A 23180-nucleotide genomic window follows, 5' to 3' on the forward strand; every position below is an offset into this window, starting at 1 on the left:
TGTCGCTCGTCTTCAGATGGTGCAAAATGCTGCGGCACGTCTTTTAACTGGCACACGTAAGCACGAGCACATTTCCCCCATTTTAGCCTCACTTCACTGGTTGCCCATCCATTTTAGGATCAGTTTTAAAATTCTTTTATTTACTTTTAAATCCCTAAATGGTCTCGCCCCACCCTACCTCTCCGAACTGCTGCAGCCTTATACACCCCTCCGCTCTCTCAGGTCAGCTGATCAGCTGCTCCTGAGTGTACCTAAAACTAAGCGAAAGCTCAGAGGCGACCGTGCCTTTGCTGTAGCAGCTCCTAAACTGTGGAATGATCTGCCTCTCCACATCAGACAGGCCTCCTCGCTGCCTGTTTTTAAATCACATCTTAAAACCCATCTCTTCTCCCTGGCTTTTAACATCATGTGAGATGTTGAATGTATTGTATGTATGTGCATATGTATGTGTGTATGTATATGTATATATATATATATATATATATATATATATATTTGTTTAATTTTATTTTTCTTTTGCTTTAAATTGTATATTTGTTTTATGTCTTTTAATCTCTTCTTGTATTTTATTTCTGTACAGCACTTTGGTCCACTGTGGTTGCTTATAAAGTGCTTTACAAATAAAGTTGGATTGGATTGGATTGGATTGGAGTCCTGTGGTCAAATATAGTGTCTTGTATATTTTGTATGTTATAGATCATAACTGTGCAATCATTGTTTTTCTGGATCATAACAAACATGCAGACACAAACACCACAGCTGTTCCAGCTGTCATGCTGACTCATCTGATGAAGACAATCTGACAGCTGTGATTGCGGCCATGCTCACTTCGCAGGTCTATTTAGATTTATTAGGCTTTATAATTATAATTCTTTTTCTCATTACTGAGTTCATCTTTAAGGACACATGCGCGCACGGCTGTTTAACATTGATGAAAAGTGTGATTGTGGAGATGTGTTCACCTCAGCCAAGGGTGGAACGCTTTTAATTTCAATATTTACATTTTATTGCTCATAAAAAAATATGTTCGAAAAACACTTAAGTAATACACACTCTCGTGTGAGGAGGAGAATGACCATAAATGACAGTGTTTCGTGATTGTGAAGACATGTGTGTTTCGGCCAAGCCTGCCAGGTGCTATCTTGTGCTAAAAATCCACAGACTTTGCGCTTCGACCAGGTTTTGGCTGGTCTAAAGCGCAAGCGTGTTTTACTCCAATGTGCTGAGCACAAGATAGCAAACACGCCAGGCCACGCCTTAGTTTTGCCTTAATGCTTAGACCTCACGCCCATAGCGGCACAGACCCAGTGCAAGCGCTTTTGCTATCTTACCCACATGGCAAAAATGGCACTTGCGCTGGCGTAAGATAGCAAAATCACTTGCGCTGGCGGCACAATGGCTCCACAATCACCAAACACCTTAAATTTACATTAGTCTTTATTCTCCACAGGAGTGTTGATTAGTGAAGTGTCCTTTGAACATATCCACCAGCAATAAAGTGTGAATATTGAAGTTAATAGTGCAGGTATGTGTGTGTCTTGCCCTTGGCTGAGGTGCGCACACTCATCTCTACAATCACCAAACACCTTTCATTTATGTTTAAAAGTCGTGCACTCGCGTGTGTCTTTGAAGTTAATCTCACTAATAAGTACAACAGTACTATTATTATAATTATAAAGCCCAATAAATCTCAGCAGACCTGCAAACGGGATCACAGCTGTCTGATAGTCTTTATCAGATGAGTCAGCATGACAGGTGGAGCAGCTGTAGTGTTTATGTCTGCGTGTTTGTTATGATCCAGAAAAACAATGTTTAAACAATTATGATCTATAACATAGAAAATATACAAGACACTATATTTGACCGCACAAGTCCGGCCCAACCTGAGAGAAAATGTTATGTATGCTTCTATCATAGCTGGTTGGATATATCTGTGCGTAATTTTGTGCACTTCAAACTTAAGAAACTCTTTCTGATTATTTCGCGGGACAGAGGAGCAAGGATGGGAGGAGGAGAAGAAGGAGGAGCATGGACAGCCGCGTATCTGCTCCTTCACCTGGCTCAGGTGGGCCAGCGGAACCGGGAAGCTTCGCGGCTGGACTGGATTGGTTCGCCTCTACTCTCCCCTGCACCATCTCTCTCCCCTGCTCCTCAGCCAGCAGAGTTAATGATGATCATGATGAAAATAATTAATGATAAAATACAACATACTTTCAACGTGCTTCAAGTTAAAATATAAGCAGTTCCACATCTGCATGACATTTGCGGTTCATTTATTGTATTGTTTTTTGCAGGCATTAATGTAAAATAAATTATTTACAAGTGAAGCTGTTTTGGAGACGTCCTGCTGTCTCCATATATCGTTTTCACTTATCGAAACAGGAGATCTGTCTCCTCACTTTAGAAATCTTTTCTCTTTGTTTCTTCCTGGTAAATCCGCCTTCATGTTGCCTCTGCTTGCGCTGCTGGCGCACCTGCCTCTCAAAGGTGATGAGAGCTGACTTACTGATTGGTTTATTGCATGTTCAGCCTAAACTCGCCTGTGAATTAATGAGGGCACTTGGGCACACCTGATAGGTGTATCCTGCTTTGCGCTGGTGGTGCAAAGGGCCGGGCAGGGCAAAATATCAATCCCACCCCTGGTTCAGGATGGCAAAGTTGGATTTGGACACGCCTTGAATAAATTAAATCCATTACGCCTCGCGCTTGCCACTTGCGCTTTCAATCAGCGTAAGATAGGGCCCTCAGTCAGCCAGATACTATCTGCCAGTAGTAGTCTGAGCCAATTAGCACAGAAAGTTCAGGTTTGTCATCTCCAATGAGATCTGCGAGTTGGAGACCTCTCCTTTTCATCTCCCTCTGTGTATGTTCATCAGGGACTTTCATCAATGCTGTACACACTTTAGGGGTCACAGCTGCTTCTATTTCAATGCTCTGCTGTTTATCCCAGACATTCTCCAAGCTGAGCTTCACTATATCACGCTTCACCATCATTGAAGCAGAGGAGCCAAATGTGTGAAGGGTGATTGTTCCTTGTTTAACAACAGGTAGCTGCAGTGCCCTCACCACATTCTCATGCACAAAACTCCCCTGGCTGCCTCCATCTAGCAAGCAGCAGACCATCTTCCTGCTTGTGGGCCCTACAAACCATGCCTTGGCAGTTTGCAGCAGCACAGTGTTCTCACTTGCCCTTTTCTGCTTGGGGGATTACGGAAGAAATAACAGTGTCCATGTTGGCAGAAACAGCAGGTGGGCATGCCTCATTTTTCTCACAAATGACTGCATGATGTCTGCCTCCACATGTTGCACATGACATGCCCTTTAACCTGCAGAACCTTGCGATGTGTTTGGGTCCCAAACACACATAGAACCTGCCAAGCTTCTTTAGCTTTTCCTTACATGCTGACACCTGGTGGTCTGGACAGTTTTCAGATTTGTGTTCAGCACTATCACAGAACAGGCAGTTCTGTGTCTTCTGGTTGGCAGTGTGTAGTGCAGCTGTGGATGTCATGCTTGGTTTCTTTAGTTTCATGTCACTGGCTGGATATGATTGGCTGCATGTTTTGTGAGTAGACTGGTTCCCTCTCGGATTATATGATCTCATCATTTGCAACACTCTCTCTCAGCTCTGAACCTCCTTCTGCAGGAACTTGAGCACATTAGGCACCTTCCACTCCTCATCATCCCCCCTCTGACGGCTGTACTCAAGAGCCATGTCCTCTGGCATCATCTGGAGCAGTATTGGGCATAACATAGCAATGATGCCCTCTGCAAAAGAGGGCATCGTAGGTGTCTGATACCACTCCCAGTGAGTCAAGGCTTCTGATCTGAATTTCACAGTCATCATATAACTGCCTCAATGCACTGACATCAGATGCTTTCTTCACAGGAATGAGATTCAGTAGCTTTGACATGTGTACGTTTACAATGAGATCTTTCCTTCCAAATCTGCTTTGGGGTATATCAACATAGTAACATAGCATAGTTACTGAGTCCTGCTACTGCCTTTGCAGCTGTTCCAGTGAGGTAGGTTTTCAGGTAGATAAACTCTCTTTTGCAGAGGGCATCATTGCTATGAATAGCAGTCTCAAACTGGTTCCAAAATTCCTGCCATAAACTTACATCTCCGTTGAATTTCTTGATCATCAGCTTTGGTAGTCTCACGGTCGGGTTGCTGTGCTGTGAGCCCACGGAGTTTGTGCTAGCATCACTTAGCGAAGCGCGCCGGAGGTTGTCGTTACTCACAGTCTCATGTGCTCTGATCACTCGGTGAGCCCGCACCTTCATGCCGATGATGCGGTCTCTGTATTCCTCTGCGAGTTCAAGTTCGACCTCCACCTCCACGTCTTCCAGCGAAGTGTGTTCCTCCACTACGTGGTCAAGTTCACACAAGCTGTCCGCCTTTGCTGACAACACGGCCAGCATATTTCGCACACAGCCAATGTCTGGGTCTTCCTTTGATAGTTCAACATCGATCTGATTCAGCAGTCTCGTGGTGGAACTCTGTATTGTCCAATGCTTTTTTTAACCTTTCAGTACGGTGTTCCCCACTGTCCAGTTGCTCCTCATTGTCTCTATCTTCATCAGCCATAGTCTCCTGCTTCCCGGGTTTTGGCACCAAAAAATGTTGCAGATTCAACTTATTACAAAAAAATGACGGAGCGAGACTCTGGGTTCAAATCAGACGTCCTTTAGTGAATTAAAAGAGAAGAGAGAAACATACATATACCGTGTGCTACATGAGAGGCACAGCATGGCTGCCCACAACAACAAACTGACATCATCGCATCATGTTCACCCTTTGAGCATCCTGGGTATTGAAGTCTGTTATATCTAAGTCTAAATCAAATGAACTGGAATGCAGTCCCTTATTAAACTACATTTTGCTGTTTTTTATGAATATTAACATTAATTTATATTTTAACTTATTAATTCTTACAAATAATATGTTCCTTCAAAATAAATTCTCAATAGTGGCAGGGTGTCCAGCATCTCGCCAACTACAAGACCAACCTCGGAGCTGTTGAAGGTGATGCCTGAGAGGAGCTGGACCTCTTCTTTGCCCACCCCATGGTCCACAGCAGCTTCACCCTCACAGTAGAAGAATGTGAGGTCAGGTGCACGCTGCAGGCCGTCAACAGGAGGAAGGCTGCTGGACCTGATGGCATCTCAGGACGTGTGTTGAAAGGACCAGCTGGCTGGAGTCCTCATCAACATACTCAACCAGTCGCTGTCCCAATCCACTGTCCCACCCTGTCTAAAGTCCTCCACCATAATCCCCCTGCCCAAGAAACCCCACATCTCCAGCCTCAACAACTACCGGCCAGTCGCACTCACCCCATTGGTGATGAAATGCTTTGAAAAACTGGTCTGGGGTCATATCACATCACTCCTGCCCCAGAGTTTTGACCCCCACCAGTTTGCATACAGGGCAAACAGATCTACAGAGGATGCCATAGCCTCAGCCCTCCATGCAGCACTGTCCCAGACTACTAAAATTTGGAACAAACAGTAACAAAGTACAAGACTGCCATATTGGAAAAATGGACCTTTCAGATCATTGCCCACGCTATTTGTCCTTAAGAATGACCTGTAGAATGAAGCTTACACATTGGAAACTCCTAGTGTACTGAATAACAGGACAGAACAGTTTGCAAGAGAAATTCAGGAATACTTTGAATATAATGATAATGGAGAGGTGTCTCCACCCATAATATGGGATGCCTGCAAAGCAGTAATGAGAGGGAGAGTGATCGCAGTGACATCCTTTCTCAAGAAATAAAGGGAAGCATAAATCAAGACTCTCCACACTGAACCCAAAAACCTAGAATCTGAACATAAAGTATCAACAGATCCAAAGGTTAAAATTGAAATAAAAAAGAAAAGGAACCAGATTGAAGAGTTATACACACAAATAGGGATGGGAATTGATAAGATTTTTAAGATTCCGATTCCATTTTCGATTCTGCTTAATGATTCGGTTCTTTATCGATTCTCTTATCGATTCTCATTTGGAAAAAAGGAGAACAAACAGGAAGCTAGACGTGAACTGGAGTGAGTACTGCCAGCCTCTGAGCCAGTCAGACTCTGTCTCTCGTCATGGTCATCTAAATGTAATACATGAGAAGGCATTCATTTAATGTTAACAGTTAACAGTTAGTAATAGCAGGTTTTACAATGAGGCAAATAGCACTAACATGATAGGCAGTGTTAGTTAGTTACCTGCAGTATTAACTAGGGGAGCAATAGATAAAAAAAACTCACGGTTCGGATCATTTTTCGGATCAGCAAAAAAGAAAAAAGTGGTGGGATTAGGGTTAAATTATTTTAAAATTGCACTTGTCTTTGATCTTTGTCTGTCTGTAGTTATCACCATAGTTATGTAATGTAAGAATAATGATAATAGTAATGATAATGGTAATATATTAGAAACTTCAAACTTATACAGTGCTGTACTATGTGTATACTATACATATATTAGATCATTATACACTGCACAGTATAATACACAACTACGCTCTATAGTCTGGCTCAGTGTCCCACCTACAGCACAGCACATCTGATTGGTTAGAAGTCATGATCAATCAGAAGACACACGGTGTCACAGACAGGGTGAGACAGAGCTGCACCGGTGAGCAGAGAGGAGCTGTGTAGAAGTTAAGACAGCTGATATCACCAAAGTTTCAATGAACATCACAGTTTTATGATCTGTTTCTTTGGTGATAGCATAGTTACATCAGTGAAAAAAGTTATGGTCTGGATTTCACTCAAGGTGATGTGACGGCTTTTAAATCAGTTGCTCTTCACAGAGATGCGCTGCACACAGCAGCACCTGTCCTGTCTTTTCACTGCAACTCTGCATTGAGATTTCGGGTATTATAACTTATACAAAAGTAACAGTGACAGTAAAACTATGATGCTCACATGTGGTCCGCGGATCACATGTGTGCCGAACCGGAGAGGGCGATCTGTACGGGACACGGGTCAACTGCAATCCATTGCACCCCTAGTATTAACAGCAGAGGACGTGCTAACGTTGCTGCTGCTGCTGGGTTGAGATTCACTCTGGAGCGGATCGAAAACACGACATTCATTCTAAGTTATTGTATTCTGTGTGTGAAAATGTTTCTACATATTGGTAGTATTTCCTCTCTTTGATGAAATATCCACTTTGCAAGTATTGCAAGTTGCCCCGTTCATCCTTTCTCGTGAAATGTAACCAAACTTTCAAATAATTGGGCGCCATGTTTCCTGCTGGCTGCACTGGTGCGTGGCGACGTCATTCGTGCCCACTGGAATCGATAAGGGAATCATGTACAAAATTGGCAATTGATTCCAAGGAATTGAAACACTGGGAACCGGTTCTCAACAAGAACCAGTTTTCGATTCCCATCCGTACACACAATAAATTCAAAAGAAATTACTATACACTAAACAAAAATACTATGAAGGGGCAGCAAATTATTCCAAATTATTAGCATGCAAACTAAGAAAACAACAGGAAGACAATACAATAACCAAGATAAGAGACCCAAAAACCAAGAACACTTACCACCAAATGAAAGAAATTAAAGACTGTTTTAGAGTATACTATGAAAAGTTATATTCACAACCTCAAATCAATACCGACCAGAAAATGGAGTCACTATTTAAATCCTTAAGTTTTGCGAAAACATACAGAAGAAGAAAATGCAACATTAGCTTTGCAAATAACAGAAGAAGAAATTCACTCAGTCCCCAGGTTGCGGACAGATTCAGCTTGGAGTGGTATAAGAATCTGAAGGACGTTCTGACACCTATTTTATTAAAAACATTTAACTGGGTCCTGACAAAAGGGGAAACCCCAGTGTCATGGAAAGAAGTGATTGTATCAGTCATACCTAAGGGAAGTAAGGACAAATTAGATTGTACAAAACTATAACAGTGTTTTGGGATCTGTTATTTGTTTTTAATTTTGAGCAGTTTTATCATGTGCTCCAAAAGCTGTAGCCCATGTTTGTTTTCTTTCCAGTGTAGTGTTGGTCACACAGTAGCCATGTTGTTGGATTCAGTAGTGAGATGAACAGAGTAACTGAGTGCGAGTGTTTTGAGGGGTTGAATGAGATAACTTCTGAGTCTGAAGTGGAGTGTGAGAAGCGGAAGGAAGGACAGAAGAAAAAAGCAATAGGTGCTTAGTGATTTTTAAGTGTAGAAGTGCCTTGGTCACCACATGTCCTTCTACCTTGTTTGAGTCCATCTTATGCCCAGCGCAAAGCCAATGCGCCGCCAGCGCAAGTGATTTTGCTATCTTGCGCTGGGTCTGTGCCGCTGTGGGCGGGAGGTCTAAGCATGAAGGCAAAACGAAGGCGTGGCCGGGCGCGTTTGCTATCTTGTGCTCAGCGCATTGGGGTAGAACGTGCTTGTGCCTTATTGTGCTGATCGAAAGCAAGCAGGAGGCGCAATGGATTTAATTTATTCAAGGCATGTCCAAATCCACCTTTGCCGTCTTGTGCCAGGGGCAGGAGTGATATTTTGCCCTGCCCCGCCCTTTGCGCCACCAGCGCAAAGCAGGATACACCTATCAGATGCGCCCAAGTGCCCTCATTAATTCACAGGCGAGTTTAGGCCGAACATGCAATAAACCAATCAGAAAGTCAGCTCTCATCACCTTTTAAGAGGCAGGTGCCCAGCAGCGCAAGCAGAGGCAGCATGACGGAGGATTTACCAGGAGGAAACAAAGAGAAAAGATTTACAAAGCAAGAAGACAGATCTCCTGGTTCGAGAAGACAATGTGCAAGAGCACACAATATATGGAGACAGCAGGACGTCTCCAAAACAGCTTCACGCTGAAATAGTTTACTATACAGTAACGCCTGCAAAAACCAATACAATAAATATGAACTGCAAATGTTATGCAGATATGTAACTGGTAATGTTTTACACCGAAGCACTTTGAAATTGTGTTGTATTTTATAATTAATTATTAGCATCATCATCATTATTAATTTTACTGGCTGAGGAGAGGGGGAGGCGAACAGATCCAGTCCAGCCGCGAAGCTTCCCGGTTCCGCTGGCCCACCTGAGCCAGGTGGAGGAACAGTTAAGCGGTGGTCTGTGCTCCTCCTTCTTCTCCTCTCCCACCTAATCCTCATCTCCTCCTCTCATCCTCCCTCCTCTGACCCGCTGCGAAACAAGTTGTTCTGTTCTGAAGTTTGAAGTGCGCAAAATTACGCACAGATCTATCCAACCAGCTCTGTTAGAAGCACACATAACTTTTTTCTCTGTTGGGCTGGAGTCCTGTGGTCAAATATAGTGTCTTGTATATTTTGTATGTTATAGATCATAACTGTGCAATCATTGTTTTTCTGGATCATAACAAACAGGCAGACACAAACACCACAGCTGTTCCAGCTGTCATGCTGACTCATCCAATAAAGACAATCTGACAGCTGTGATCACGGCCGTGCTCATTTCGCAGGTCTATTTAGATTTATTAGGCTTTATAATTATAATTCTTTTCCTCGTTAGTGAGTTCATCTTTAAAGACACATGCGCACACGGCTGTTTAACACTGATGGAAAGTGTTCTGTGATTGTGGAGACGTGTGTGCGCCTCAGCCAAGTGCGAGACACACGCCAATGCTTTTAATTTCAATATTTACATTTTATTGCTGATAAAAAATATGTTCAAATAACACTTAACTAATCCACACTCCCGTGTGAGGAAGAGAATGACCATAAATGAAGGTGTTTTGTTATTGTGAAGACGTGTGTGTGTTTCTGCCAAGCCCGCCGGGTGCTATCTTGTGCTGAAAGACCACAGACTTTGCGCTTCGACCAGGTTTTGGCTGGTCTAAAGCGCAAGCGCGTTTTACTCCAATGCGCTGAGCACAAGATAGCAAACGCGCCCGGCCACGCCTTCGTTTTGCCTTCATGCTTAGACCTCCCGCCCATAGCGGCACAGACCCAGCGCAAGTGCGTTTGCTATCTTACCCACATGGAAAAAATGGCACTTGCGCTGGCGTAAGATAGCAAAATCACTTGCGCTGGCGGCGCAATGGCTCCACAATCACCAAACACCTAAATTTACATGAGTCTTTATTCTCCACAGGAGTGTCGATTAGTGAAGTGTCCTTTGAACATATCCACCAGCAATAAAGTGTGAATATTGAAGTTAATAGTGCAGGTATGTGTGTGTCTTGCCCTTGGCTGAGGTGCGCACACTCATCTCTACAATCACCAAACACCTTTCATTTATGTTTAAAAGTCGTGCACTCGCGTGTGTCTTTGAAGTTAATCTCACTAATAAGTACAACAGTACTATTATTATAATAATAAGCCCAATAAATCTCAGCAGACCTGCAAACGGGATCACAGCTGATGTCTTTATCAGATGAGTCAGTGGAGCAGCTGTAGTGTTTATGTCTGCTGTTTGTTATGATCCAGAAAAACAATGTTTAAACAATTATGATCTATAACATATAAAATATACAAGACACTATATTTGACCGCACGAGTCCGGCCCAACCTGAGAGAAAATGTTATGTGTGCTTCTATCAGAGCTGGTTGGATATATCTGTGCGTAATTTTGCTCACTTCAAACTTAAGAAACTCTTTCTGATTATTTCGCAGCGGGTCAGAGCAGCGAGGATGGGAGGAGAGAGATGATGATTAGGTGGGAGAGGAGAAGAAGAAGGAGCACAGACAGCCGCATTATCTGCTCTTCCACCTGGCTCAGGTGGACCAGCGGAACCGGGAAGCTTCGCGGCTAGACTGGATCTGTTCGCCTCCCCTCTCTACTGCACCATCTCTCTCCCCTGCTCCTCAGCCAGCAGAGTTAATGATGATCATGATGAAAATAATTAATGATAAAATACAACATACTTTCAACGTGCTTCAGGTTAAAATATAAGCAGTTACATATCTGCATGACATTTGCAGTTCATTTATTGTATTGTTTTTTGCAGGCGTTAATGTAAAATAAATTATTTACAAGTGAAGATGTTTTGGAGACGTCCTGCTGTCTCCATATATCGCGTTTTCACTCCTCGAACCAGGAGATCTGTCTCCTCACTTTAAAAATCTTTTCTCTTTGTTTCTTCCTGGTAAATCCTCCGTCATGCTGCCTCTGCTTGCGCTGCTGGCGCACCTGCCTCTCAAAGGTGATGAGAGCTGACTTTCTGATTGGTTTATTGCATGTTCGGCCTAACCTCGCCTGTGAATTAATGAGGGCACATGGGCACATCTGATAGGTGTATCCTGCTTTGCGCTAGTGGCGCAAGGGGCGGGGCAGGGAAAAATATCACTCCTGCCCCTGGCACAAGACGGCAAAGGTGGATTTGGACACGCCTTGAATAAATTAAATCCCTTGCGCCTTGCGCTTTCCACTTGCGCTTTCGATCAGTGTAAGATAGGGCCCCATGTATCCATGGAGGAAAGCAGGGAAGATGTTGCAGGGAGAGGATTCACAAGGCTCGGGTGCAGACAGGTGTGTCAGTCACTGTGATCCGAGAAGAAGTCCATGTGCGATCTGAGCCAATGTACAATATATAAAGCTCTGGGAAAATAGAACTCTTCTACTCTATATGAGTGATTTCTCAGTGAAATCGTAATCTAACTGACTAGTGGGGAGTGGCAGGTATTAAAGCTCTGTGGGCTTGTTAACACCTTGAGAGGTATGCGACTCATGTACCCACCTCTCCATCAAGTGAACTGTTTTATGAATTCCATGACCTGGATGACTGAGAATGTTCACAGACATGAGACTCAACAAGGTGTCTGTATTTGACAGCCTGTGAATTAGACTCAACAATCAACTATCTTTCTCCAAAATTGCTTACTCTAACTTTAATGCTGCTGTCTGAGTACACTTTAATGCATTCCATGTCTCACCCAGTTCATTGAAACAGTCCCCTTGTTTCCAGTCTGCAGGTAGTGTGCCAGTGTGTTCAGCTAGAGAGGCATTTTTTCTGTGATCCACATTCTTAAAGTTCACAAACAGCTGGTGGCTCTTGGCCTGAAAAAAAAAGTTACAGGGACAACCATCAGTTATACTTTTCATTAACAGACACATTCCATGCTGAATTCTTATTTTGTCCATTCCCATACCTTTCCATATGGACCACTGTTAATATGTGAGGAGCTGATGCACTGGGTCAGAGTATGGTAGCTAGGATTGGAGAAGTAATTGCTGGAGTGGGCCTCACGTGTTGATGGGTGAGCATCTGTGAAATGACAAGATGACAAGAACTCTGACTAGCATGCACTGTCAGTTCATCAGTGCGTGCAGAACATGAAACTCAAAGTCTAGTTTTAAGTTGCTCTCAATGCATAGTTCTAAGAACTAAGATAGAAATAGCTGTGTAGTTAAAAGCAATGTCAACAAAGTGACCAAAATGTTATAGTCAGTTGTTTAGGACCCAGAATGCAGACCACATGGGAAACCCAGTTCAAATGCATTTAATAAAGAAAACAAAAGAACAAAGGCTTACAAAAACACAGGAAGGTAAAATCCAGAGTCCAAAGAAACACAAGAATCCACAAGAAGGCAAACACAAAAACAGTCCAGGCAAAACGCAAGACAGCAGGATGACACACATGGTTAACAACAAACTGACAAAGAAACAGGGAACACAGGGACTAAATAGACAAAGAACTAATTAGACACAGGTGGACAGGACAGGTGAAATCAATGGCAATCAAAATGGTGAGAAAAGGACGAAGACAGAAAGTCAAGACAACAAAGACACACAAGGGAAGACATACCAGAATAAAACAGGAAGTGACTTAGAAAAACCAAAACCATGACACAAAGATAGGTAGATTTTATTTTGTTTGTATCGCAACAAGACGCACAAAAATCCATAGGCCAAACCCAACAGGAAGTTGGCCATTTTAAATTTCATGGTAATTTTTGATTTTTGCAAGTGTTGTATTTTAACGAACTCCTCCTACAGAAAGAATCAGAATGGCTTGGATTTTGCTGTCGTTAAAGGGCATGGCTGTGAGGTGGCATCAAAGCTTGACATCTTGCCATGAAACACGAAATTGCTATAACTTTACCATAAAAGCTCCGATGTCCACCAAATGTCATATTTGATAACAGTCCTGCCCTAAAAACTTATACATGACAATACTCCATAATTGTCTTAGTGCCCCCCTTTTGGTGGTCAAATGTCATGTTTTAGACTTTGAGGTGCTACTCCCACCACATTGCCCATATCTGACTCAAATCTGGTCAGCAAGGCCTTAAGACGCTGATAATGCTATATTGAGAAGATCATGACATATCATCAAACAGTGTTGCTCTGACAGTGCGGCAAAGGCCGATGTTTCACCAAAACAGGAGGTGGCCTTAACTAGGGCTGGGCGGTAAACGGGTCTTTATTTTCGTTATGATATGAATTTTTCATATACCGCCATACCAGTGAATAGCCCAAACAATGTCTGGAATGTGCACGGTGGTAAAGTGTTTCAGCGGGGACCCATTTCACTGCTGCATACCAACACCACAGGCATGCTGGCTTGAGCGTGTGTACCAGGGATGTTCCTAACAACTAATTTCTATGTTGATTAGATGATTTACTTAATGCGGTCACATTTCTCCAGTCAAGTGAATATATATCAGCTTATTCTGTCACAGTCTACATTCATCTGTCCGACTTTGCTGATGTAAACATCCGGTGTTGCCACGGCGATCGGTTCACACGCACTGGGTGAGAGGGGCTGCCGTCTGACAGCGCCGCAGCCCTGACTAGTGCCGTGCGGCAACAGATAACTGGCACAATGAAATATTGACAAATGTTTCATTTTTAAATATTTTAAATGACTAGTATTTCTGGTGCCAACTAGCGTGGGTGGGGACGTTTAATTGTATAGTCGTCCATGTGATGGTAACCATACTTTGAAGGGGTCATGCTTTTACCTGTCTGGACATGAAAAAAATATGATACAATCGTTATGACAGTAAAATGGGCTATTTAAAGACAATCAACTGCAGTAATTCTGTTCTCAGTAGAAGAAATTGTGGGTAAGAACACTGTTGCATGAAAAAAAAAAAAAAAAACATCAAATACCGTGAAACCGATATGATTTTTTAAAAAAACGTGATATGAAAATTTTGTCATACCGCCCAGCCCTAGCCTTAACGTCAGTGTACTTGGTCATATCCCTCGGAAACTTCACATGTTTGTTAATGGTCCATGGTCCAGGCCTGAACATAGTTTTGTCAATGGGTGTGGCCAAATGGCCTGGCTACACCCATTAAACAACAGCCCCTGCGGCACGTTTCACCAACATACACAAAAATCGGCACACACATTTATCACACCCAGCTGCACAAAAAAGCCTCCTGGACCTATAGGCTAAACCCAACAGGAAGTCAGCCATTTTGAATTTTGTGATAAATTCTGGCGTTTTCCACATGTTGTAATTTAACAAACTGCAGAAATGTTCAGATTGACTTCAAAACTAGTGTGTACCATCTAGACAAGTCTGTGATCAAAAGTTATTACAAGATTTGGTCAGTGTTGAACGGTGTGGCCGTGGCATGGCATTAAGTTCTGATGTCTCACCATGATACATAAAATTGTTATAACATTGCTGTAAATGCTCCAATCTGCACCAAACTAAATATGTATGATAAAACACGTCTATTTGACAATCAGGTCATATAAATTTATAGTGCCACCTTGTGGAGATAGGAAGTGACATCAAATTCCTTAAGACCATGTCTGCGTCTCTTTGTCACCCTGCACAACACTGCTGGCAGCTTTAATTTTTCTTTGTTTTTTTGACCATCTGATTTGGATTTTTATTTATTGGGCTCATCAGCTGTCCTTTGTTATTCTGTGTTTGCTTGGCAGTGACTTTATTTAAGTTACCATTTGTTCATCTACTCCTGTGCGTCCTCTCCATTTATGGGTCCAGCTTTAAGCTGAACCTTTGACATTGTGTTGACTTCATAATCAACAAATATTGAAATGTTGAGATTATACTTTAGGTGGTCAGCGTGGTGATTTCATGAGAAGCTGCCTACATGTCCAGGTAACAGAGGTGCAGCAGAGGTGATGTGATGCAGAGGTAATGCATCACATGAGGTGTATCCATAAGAAAGGTAAGCACTAAAAGCAACCACAGCAAATGCATACTCATCATAAATGGTAGAAAGAAAGAAAGACAGAAAGAAAGAAAGAAATCTTTGTTGACATCAGAAACTTGTAAGAAAACATACAGGCCATGTTTACCAATTGCAGTTCTTAGGGTTTTCATGTCTATCTCTGTATCTGTCATAGCACCAACATGTAGTCACTTTTTGAGGAGATAATAGTGCATTCTTGCGCTCTTCGGATGGTCTCTGTTTCCAAGACGGGAAGTCATTATTCCGATTTCAGTGTGTTCATGAACTTTATGTCATAAAATCGAAACAACATGAATACCATTGAGAATACAGGGTACTGAGGTTAGTCTAGGGCAGGGGTCCCCAAATGGCGGACCGCGGTCCGAGTCCGGACCCACACGCCATCCGATACGGACCTGGACCTATAACCAATAAATTATTAATAGATTTTATTTTTTTACGGGACGCTCTTATTTTAACTGGCGCAACTATTCTAGTCTTTCCAGCGCTAGTTTATCTGATCAGGAAACACACAGACCAACTGCAGAGAAGCTGCGTGTGGAGGAGACTGTTGTTAATGACGGAGTTTATTACAACAGAAACTAACGTGATGGTTAATGACATCGACACCAACCAGATGCACTTATAAAATTAAACAACTGTATAAAAAAGCCTATACATAAAACAGGAGAGTCTGTGTTTCTCTGTGAGAAACTTTGAGATCTTCTCACAGCAGAGTGAACAGGTGAGGGAGGAGAGGAGGGCAGACTGATCACTAATCAATCACTGATACTGTCGTCCTCTCGGACTAATTAAAAAAATAAAAATACCAAAACTCGTGACAAACCATACCTGGGTGTCCACACAAATAAAGTCTTTGTGTGAAACACTGCAGAGTGAAACATCGTGCTGGTTACAGACAGTCTGCTGTCTGTAGTTTGACAGAGAGACAGAGAGGGTCGTGTCTAGAAGGTAACCCTAGACCCGCGAAAGATCGCGCAAGTTTGATTATTTTAGTAGAAACAACGAACACAAATCTCGCGAGAGTTGTGCAAATAAAGCGTTACCTTCAAGACACGACCGAAAAAGGTGCGCAGCTCCAAAAATAGAAAATCATGTCGTGGTGTCGATGTTTTTAATGTGGCGGGCCGCCATAAATAAAACTATTCACTGATCCACAGAGAGTCACTGAAACACTGATCACTGACCTGCTGTGATGAAAAAATACTCAGATTCTTTACTTAGGTTTTTTTTTACATTGTGGTATTAGTGTTTTTACTTAATTACAATTTAATATTTTGCATGTTATTGTTTCCATTTTTGAAAAATCAACATTTTTATTGCTGTTGTTGTACTTTAATTGTATTCTTATCATTATTTTTTTTTTATGACTAAATACAGACCTGCAAACTCATAAGAGGAGAAAAAGGTGGCATGTTGGTAAACCAGTCCCCTGTCCTCTGGGGGTCTGGGAGCGTCTGTCCTGCTCCAGAAGAAAAATGTTGTGATTTTAACATGTGAACAAAACATCTGGTGACTGTTTCAGTTAAAAGAGTTAGTTCCATCTTCTGTTTGTGGTTTCTGCAAACATTACTACCTTTACTTTTACCTTTGTACTTGAAAAAAAACAAGTAAAAAAGTAAAGTAAATACAGTAAAAGTAAATCTACATTAATTATTAAAGTGTTTTTACTTTAGCAATTTATAGTTGTTCATTTAATAGACCTGTCTTATCTTTTCTTTTGTATATTGCCATTGTTCTTAAATAAAGCAAAAGTAATGTAATAAAAGAAAATGCAGAAGAATATTTCTTATCTGATTACTTGATTAATTGGCAGAATAATCGATAGATTATACTTATATTTTACTGGTTCGGCCCACTCAAGAAAGTTAGACATTATGATGTTCCGGACCTTTGCTTTAGGAAATTTTCTCTAACTGGACCTCTTTGAATTTTAATTGAATACCCCTGGTCTAGGGGATTTGTTAACAGGGTTAATGCTAATAAATAACATTTCTAATAAATCCAGGTCACTCTACATTGACAACTAACAGTTACACCTTTATATGAAACTCATCAAACAAAGTTTGTAAATTTTAGGACACATTTACTCTCATCAACTATTTTTCTGTATATATGACATCCACAGCCAACAAATTTTCTCAGACTTTCCAAGTTGTTCTTCCAACTTGAGGGGTCATTCACAATAATTTTTTCCATTATTCCAACACAATTTAAATGCACTATTCAGGTCTCACACCTGAGCCTATGCATGTAGCTCCTGTATAGAATAACCCCTTAACACAGGTATATAAATCCAGTGATTTTTTCCACTATATTTTCCAAGCATATAAAATGCTCTATAGCCTCAGTTGCTTTAATCATGACTAGTAATCTTTGTATTTTTAATTAAAGTGATAATTTACTGTACTTGATTGTCTTCCAGTATCACAGGCAGTGATTAGAAGCAGTGTGTGCATTCACATTAAATACCGTTGTATGGATTCATAGCTCCATTCTGTTATTGGCAAATGGGACCAAGGTTTTGTTTAACTGTTAAACAACAATACAACAATAACAGACAAGGCATATTTTACGGGAAACAACTGATAGCCCAACATGAAGAAACACCTGCCTTACATGCCCAGGACAGTACATGTCACTGAGCTGGTTGAAGTTTGAAGCAGGTCTGTAATGTACCTGCAATGGTGTAATCAGGAGTGACCCTCACAGCAGGCGTGTAGGTCACAGCCGGCATAGTGGGCTCTTTGCCTTTCTGCTTCTTCCTGTAGATGATGAAGAAGAGCAGGAGAAAGAGCACCAGCAACACCAGGACAATGACTCCTGCAATAGCTCCAACCTGGTAGGTGTCCACCTGCATGGCTGCACTGGTCAAACTGTTGAGGGTGCCCACAACTACCACACCAGCTGCAGACAGGAGGAGGTGGAGTTACAAGAGAGAACAAAGTAAAATTTGACTAAAGTAGTTCTTCTTTCAAAAAGAGATGACTGTCGATGATGAGACAATCAAGAGAATCTGAATACAGTAACCCTGTGGTTCCGAAACTGAGGGACATGGAGCTACTGCAGCGGGATGCACAGAAGACCAGGAGAAGAGTAAAGAGTGAAACAATGTTAAATGAAGATGGTCTATGTAGGGGGAATAAAACAAGAGTTTGCTGATTCTGTTCTGCTATTTATTTCACCACAATCCAACTTTTGAATTCTTTTTATCAGTTCTATCCCCAAATATTGTTAATTATTGATAAAAAAAAGTGTGGAGTGAGGAGCACCAAACTTTTTTTTCAGCTTCTGAAAAGGGGGCAAAAAGTTTGAATATTTTCATATTCATTTTTGAATATTTCCTTTATTAGTATGATCCAAAATTGATTGACTCCATTTATACTGAGGTGTGTCCTCACCTTGATCACAGCGAGCTCCCTTCCAGCCTGGGTTGCAGTAACATGTACCAGTCATGTGATCACATGTGGAGTTATTTAGACAATCACAGACCTGACGGCAGCCATAACCATAAGAACCAGGAGGACACTCTAAAAATAAGAAGAATGTAACCATTGAAATCTTGCAAGGGGTTGATGAGTGTTAGTTAAGATTGTAGGCACTGAGGAGTTGAAATGTTGAGATGATACTTTAGGTCACGGGTGTTAAATTCAATCACAGAAGGGGCCAAAATTTAAAACACAGTCAAAATTGCAGGCCAAACAGGATTAACATTTATTAAACAGTATTAAACTGACTATGTTTTATTTAGAAATATAAATTTGAACAGCCAGACTGCAACAACTTTTTCCTCAATAAAATAAATAAAATTTAGAATAATGTTTTTCTTCAACACTAACATAAAGTAAAATAAGAATAGGGCCATTCATAATGGACACATGAAATTATCTTGCAGGCCGTATATAATTGTATCCAGCCCACTGGCCTTGAGTTTGACATGTGTGCTTTAGGTGGTCGGTGGAGTGACCTTATGTGCAGCTATCTACATGTACTACATGTACTACTTAGTGTACAGCAGAGGTGAAGTATCAGTTGAAGTGTTGGCACATAAAAGGTAAGCACGAAGAGCAAACAGAAAATGGATACTCATCATAAAAGGAAGACAGTAGAAAGAAAGAAAGAAAGAAAGAAAAAGAAAGAAAGAAAGAAAGAAAGAAAGAAAAAGAAAGAGAAAGTAGACAGTACGTAAGACAGGGTAACATACTTTGTTCACAATGTTGTCCCATGAATCCTGTGCGACAGGTGCATTGTCCAGAGATGTGGTCACAGTCAGCTCCATTCCGACACTGGCAGATCTGAGAACAGTCCTTCCCATAGAAACCTAATGGACAGCCTGCAAGGGAATCATCATATGATATACTTTAAAAAATTATCTGTTTCTGAAGTTAACAACAAAGGCTGCGTAACATGTCTCAAAGAGTATTTTTTGTAAAGAATAATACCTCCAGGTTTCATCTCAAAAACCTGTAAACCTGGTGGGTATTCTTTCAAGTCTGATAATGAAATATGTGATTAAGTTTAAATTAATTTCAACATCCACTCAAGGCTTAAGCTGTTTCACGCGCACTATTTAACCTGGTCTAGTCAATGTTAACTCAAACAAGTTAGGGAGCATACACAGAGTACATAAGCAGCCAGTAATAGACAGCTGCTGAAAACAGGATACTATGTCACAAAAATAAGCAGTGAAATAAACCCTGCTGATCAAACAGTATGAAGCATGTAAAGGGCTCATCACCAATAAAGGCCAATACTGTCACAAATTAACAAAGCAAGGGAGATGGCTATGCTTGGCTGTACTGTCTAACAAATGAAAAAAGGCAAAAAGCTGCTACTCTATGTGTATTTGTTAATAAATGTTTGCATTCTACAAATTCTGTATAACAATTGCAGGATATGAGTGAGCTGCTATTCAGCTGGGAAAAAAGAGAGAGAAGTATTGGCCCGAGTATAAATTTAAGCATAGCAGAAGGTCATGGTATGTACTTCACTTCTTCACTTTTTTGTCTTCATAGTCCGAACAAATGAATGAATGAAAAAAATAACTGTAAGACAACTTGGGCACAGTTTTTTCCTCAAACCATAAATGTTTAGATTTTACCCAAAAGGGTAAATAATATGTTGGCTTTTGAAGAAAGTTTAAGTGGCTAGACATGATTTCTGAACCCATTTTTATTAATACTTTCTTTGGAGCTAAAGTGAACATGCAAATTCATGCTGAATCACTTAGTGAGAAAAAAAGTCTTAAAGCGATAGTTCACCCAAAAACGAAAATTCACTCAATATATACTCACCCCTGTGCTGATGTGAGGATGGGTGAAGATCTCCAGTTCACAAAACACCCCTGGAGCTTCAGCAGAAAACAGCTTTGCAGCCAAATCCAGTACAGTTGAAGTGAATGTTGACCAGTTTTAAATGTAAAAATAAGAACAAACCCCCCCCCCCCCCACAAAATGTCTCCATATTGCTCGTGTGGTGTGATCCAAGTGTCCGTACACTGTGACAGTAAACTTTGACCCAAAAAGACACCATTTACACCATGTTTTTAGCCTGAATGTAAACTGTAGCCTCTCAGACTGTGTGCACATGCCTGAAGCGGGCACACAAGCAGCGCAACATGAGATATATGAGTCCTTGCGATACCTTCACATCTGTGTTTACATGCTACCTGGAAGTGACTCAGACAACAGAGAGAGATCTGCTCAGAAATAGAGGCTTGTTACATATACAGTTGACTTTGCAAACTTTCAACAAAGAAGAAGATGTCCGAGGACATAAAAGAAGAACATAATTTCTTTGCTCAGCCGGGATATACTGACAAGGAACTCAGACAGATGGAGAAGACAGCTGCACCTCAAACAGACCCACATGCAGCTGTGGCCTACTGAGCAAGAGCAACGGAAACCTGGTGGTGTAGCTGTCCAAAATCCTTTCCAGACTGAAAAAGGCCCAACTAGTGTACACACTTCAGACGTGTGCTTGCGGTTCCAGTCTGAGAGGCTACAGTTGACATTTAGGCTAAAAACATGGTGTAAATGGTGTCTTTCTGAGTCAAATTTTAATGTCACAGCTTACAGACACTTGGATTACACCACACGAGCAGTATGGAGACATTTTGTGTTTTTTACATTTTAAAACTGATCAACATTGACTTCAATTGTACTGGATTTGGCTGCAACGCTGTTTTCCACTAAACTCCGGGAGTGTTTTGTGAACCGGAGATTTTCACCCATCCTCACATCAGCACAGGGATGAATAGATATTGAGTGATTATTTTATTTTTGGGTGAAGTACCATTTTAACTTGTGTATCTGCAGGGACCAGTGATGCACATGCAAAAATACACTTGATGGAACGTTTGGAGTTTCGACCAGGCAGATTTTTTTTGACACACATTCTGCTGACAGTTAGCTTGTTACAGAGCTTGTTTAGTGGTATAGCATACCATGGTTACTGAGCAGGGGTTCTCAAAAGCTACAGTACTGGAACAGACCTCTTATTTAAACAAGCAAAGCAACATAAGCCAGGATTTTCCTTTGTCCTGCTTGATGGATGGAAACTTCTCCTGCTACCACAGTAGTCCACTATCTGTGACATCAACTAGCTCTCACAGGAGTAAACTGCTCTTGTGTGTGTCTATCTTTGACTGACGTTGTGTGCAGTAGAGGCCAGTCCATCCTGGTGTGCACTTGCATTCTCCATCATAAGCACTGCAGTAGGCTCCATTATGACAGTTACATGTGTGGATGCAGTTGGGTCCCCACTGACCAGGTGGACACGCTACAAAACAGAGACATGAAAAGGTTAGTGTTTGTAATTTTAAGTCAAATCCATTTATAGCTTAATATTTTTCTAAATATCTTTTTTACTTCAGTATATTTGATTTGATTTCATGAGAAAACAAGTACTTTAAAACACACGAGACCCAGCATATGTCATATGTCTTTTTTTTTATTTAGTGAACGCACGCTGGGAGCAGTCGCTGCCGATCCATCCTGGATAACACTGACAGGAGCCATCGATGGGGTTACAGGTTCCATTGTTTGTGCAGCTGCAGCTCCAGGCACAGTTCTTCCCAAAGTGACCACTGGGACACACTACACACACAACACATGTCTGTTAATCATCTATATTCCTCCAACACATTTTAGCTTAAAGCATGCTCACTTCTTGAGTATCACTGGCATGGTGGTGTGCTACATTTTGTCTTGTGTTGTAAATACACTGCATTCTTCTTTCCCAGCCTGTTTTGGTTTCAGCTTGTGTTGACTGAATTCAAAACAACTTGTAGAAGTTGACAGAAAGGCATCTATTTTTGTAAAATTAATCTGGCACTGTTGAGTTACATGTTCAATTGTCAGCTGTTTTAAACTGAGGGCGACATAGCTGCATGAACTAAGCACACACACACACACACACACACACAAAGACAGGAGGAGAGAAACCCTCCCACAGATAATTTCACAGGGCAATCTTTTAAACTTAGCTTTTGCAGAATAAGCCATGGCCAGTTTAGCCAGGAACACATAAAAATGTGTTGTAAATCCATGAAGTTATCAGCTCTATGTGTGATTATAAACAAGCAGAATCACCTGGCGACCACTGCACTGTTGTGTCACACCTCCTTTGATTCTACAATGCTGGCTTGCTGTATAAAGGGACACACTATACAGCATAGTTGGTGATATTTATTTTTATTTACTTTGTTTTTTACAGATTATGGTTTACATATTTAATAGGGCTGTCAAAGTTAACACATTAATAACGTGTTGCAAATACTTTTTAACGCCACAATTTTTTTGATGTGTGATTAATGCACATTCTGCTATACTGGCCTGTCCAATAGCTTGAATTAGAAGCGAGCTTCCCTGTCACCTAACTGTGTAAACAGGTTTGTCTGTTCAAGCAACTGGCTCACCACAAAGAAATACAAGTATATGAGGAGGGAGATTAAAGAGTGCTGATCAAGCTGCAGCTCCACCTGAAACCAGGTAAAAGTAAAAAATAAGTCTGACCCACATCAAGGAGAGGGGGAGAAACGGTCAGAACATGGACAGATGTGT

The 23180-nt window shown here is 41.4% G+C and overlaps 1 protein-coding gene across 1 annotated transcript in view; it reads right to left on the bottom strand.

The window, feature by feature from the left end:
• megf10 (multiple EGF-like-domains 10) overlaps positions 1-23180 on the bottom strand; it is a 162029-nt gene that overhangs the window by 13818 nt on the left and 125031 nt on the right. Inside the window, exons 16-22 of the mRNA XM_084746363.1 lie at positions 22086-22214; positions 21769-21897; positions 19322-19450; positions 18519-18647; positions 17797-18024; positions 12087-12202; positions 11871-11994 (exon numbers count right to left, since the gene is read on the bottom strand). Coding sequence (XP_084602489.1) covers positions 11871-11994; positions 12087-12202; positions 17797-18024; positions 18519-18647; positions 19322-19450; positions 21769-21897; positions 22086-22214 — 984 coding nt within the window. The remainder of the gene's footprint in view (positions 1-11870; positions 11995-12086; positions 12203-17796; positions 18025-18518; positions 18648-19321; positions 19451-21768; positions 21898-22085; positions 22215-23180) is intronic.

The sequence above is a fragment of the Lutjanus erythropterus genome, chromosome 20 (assembly GCF_056507025.1).
Source record: "Lutjanus erythropterus isolate fLutEry1 chromosome 20, fLutEry1.hap2, whole genome shotgun sequence".
NCBI classification, from domain to species: Eukaryota; Metazoa; Chordata; class Actinopteri; order Lutjaniformes; family Lutjanidae; genus Lutjanus; species Lutjanus erythropterus.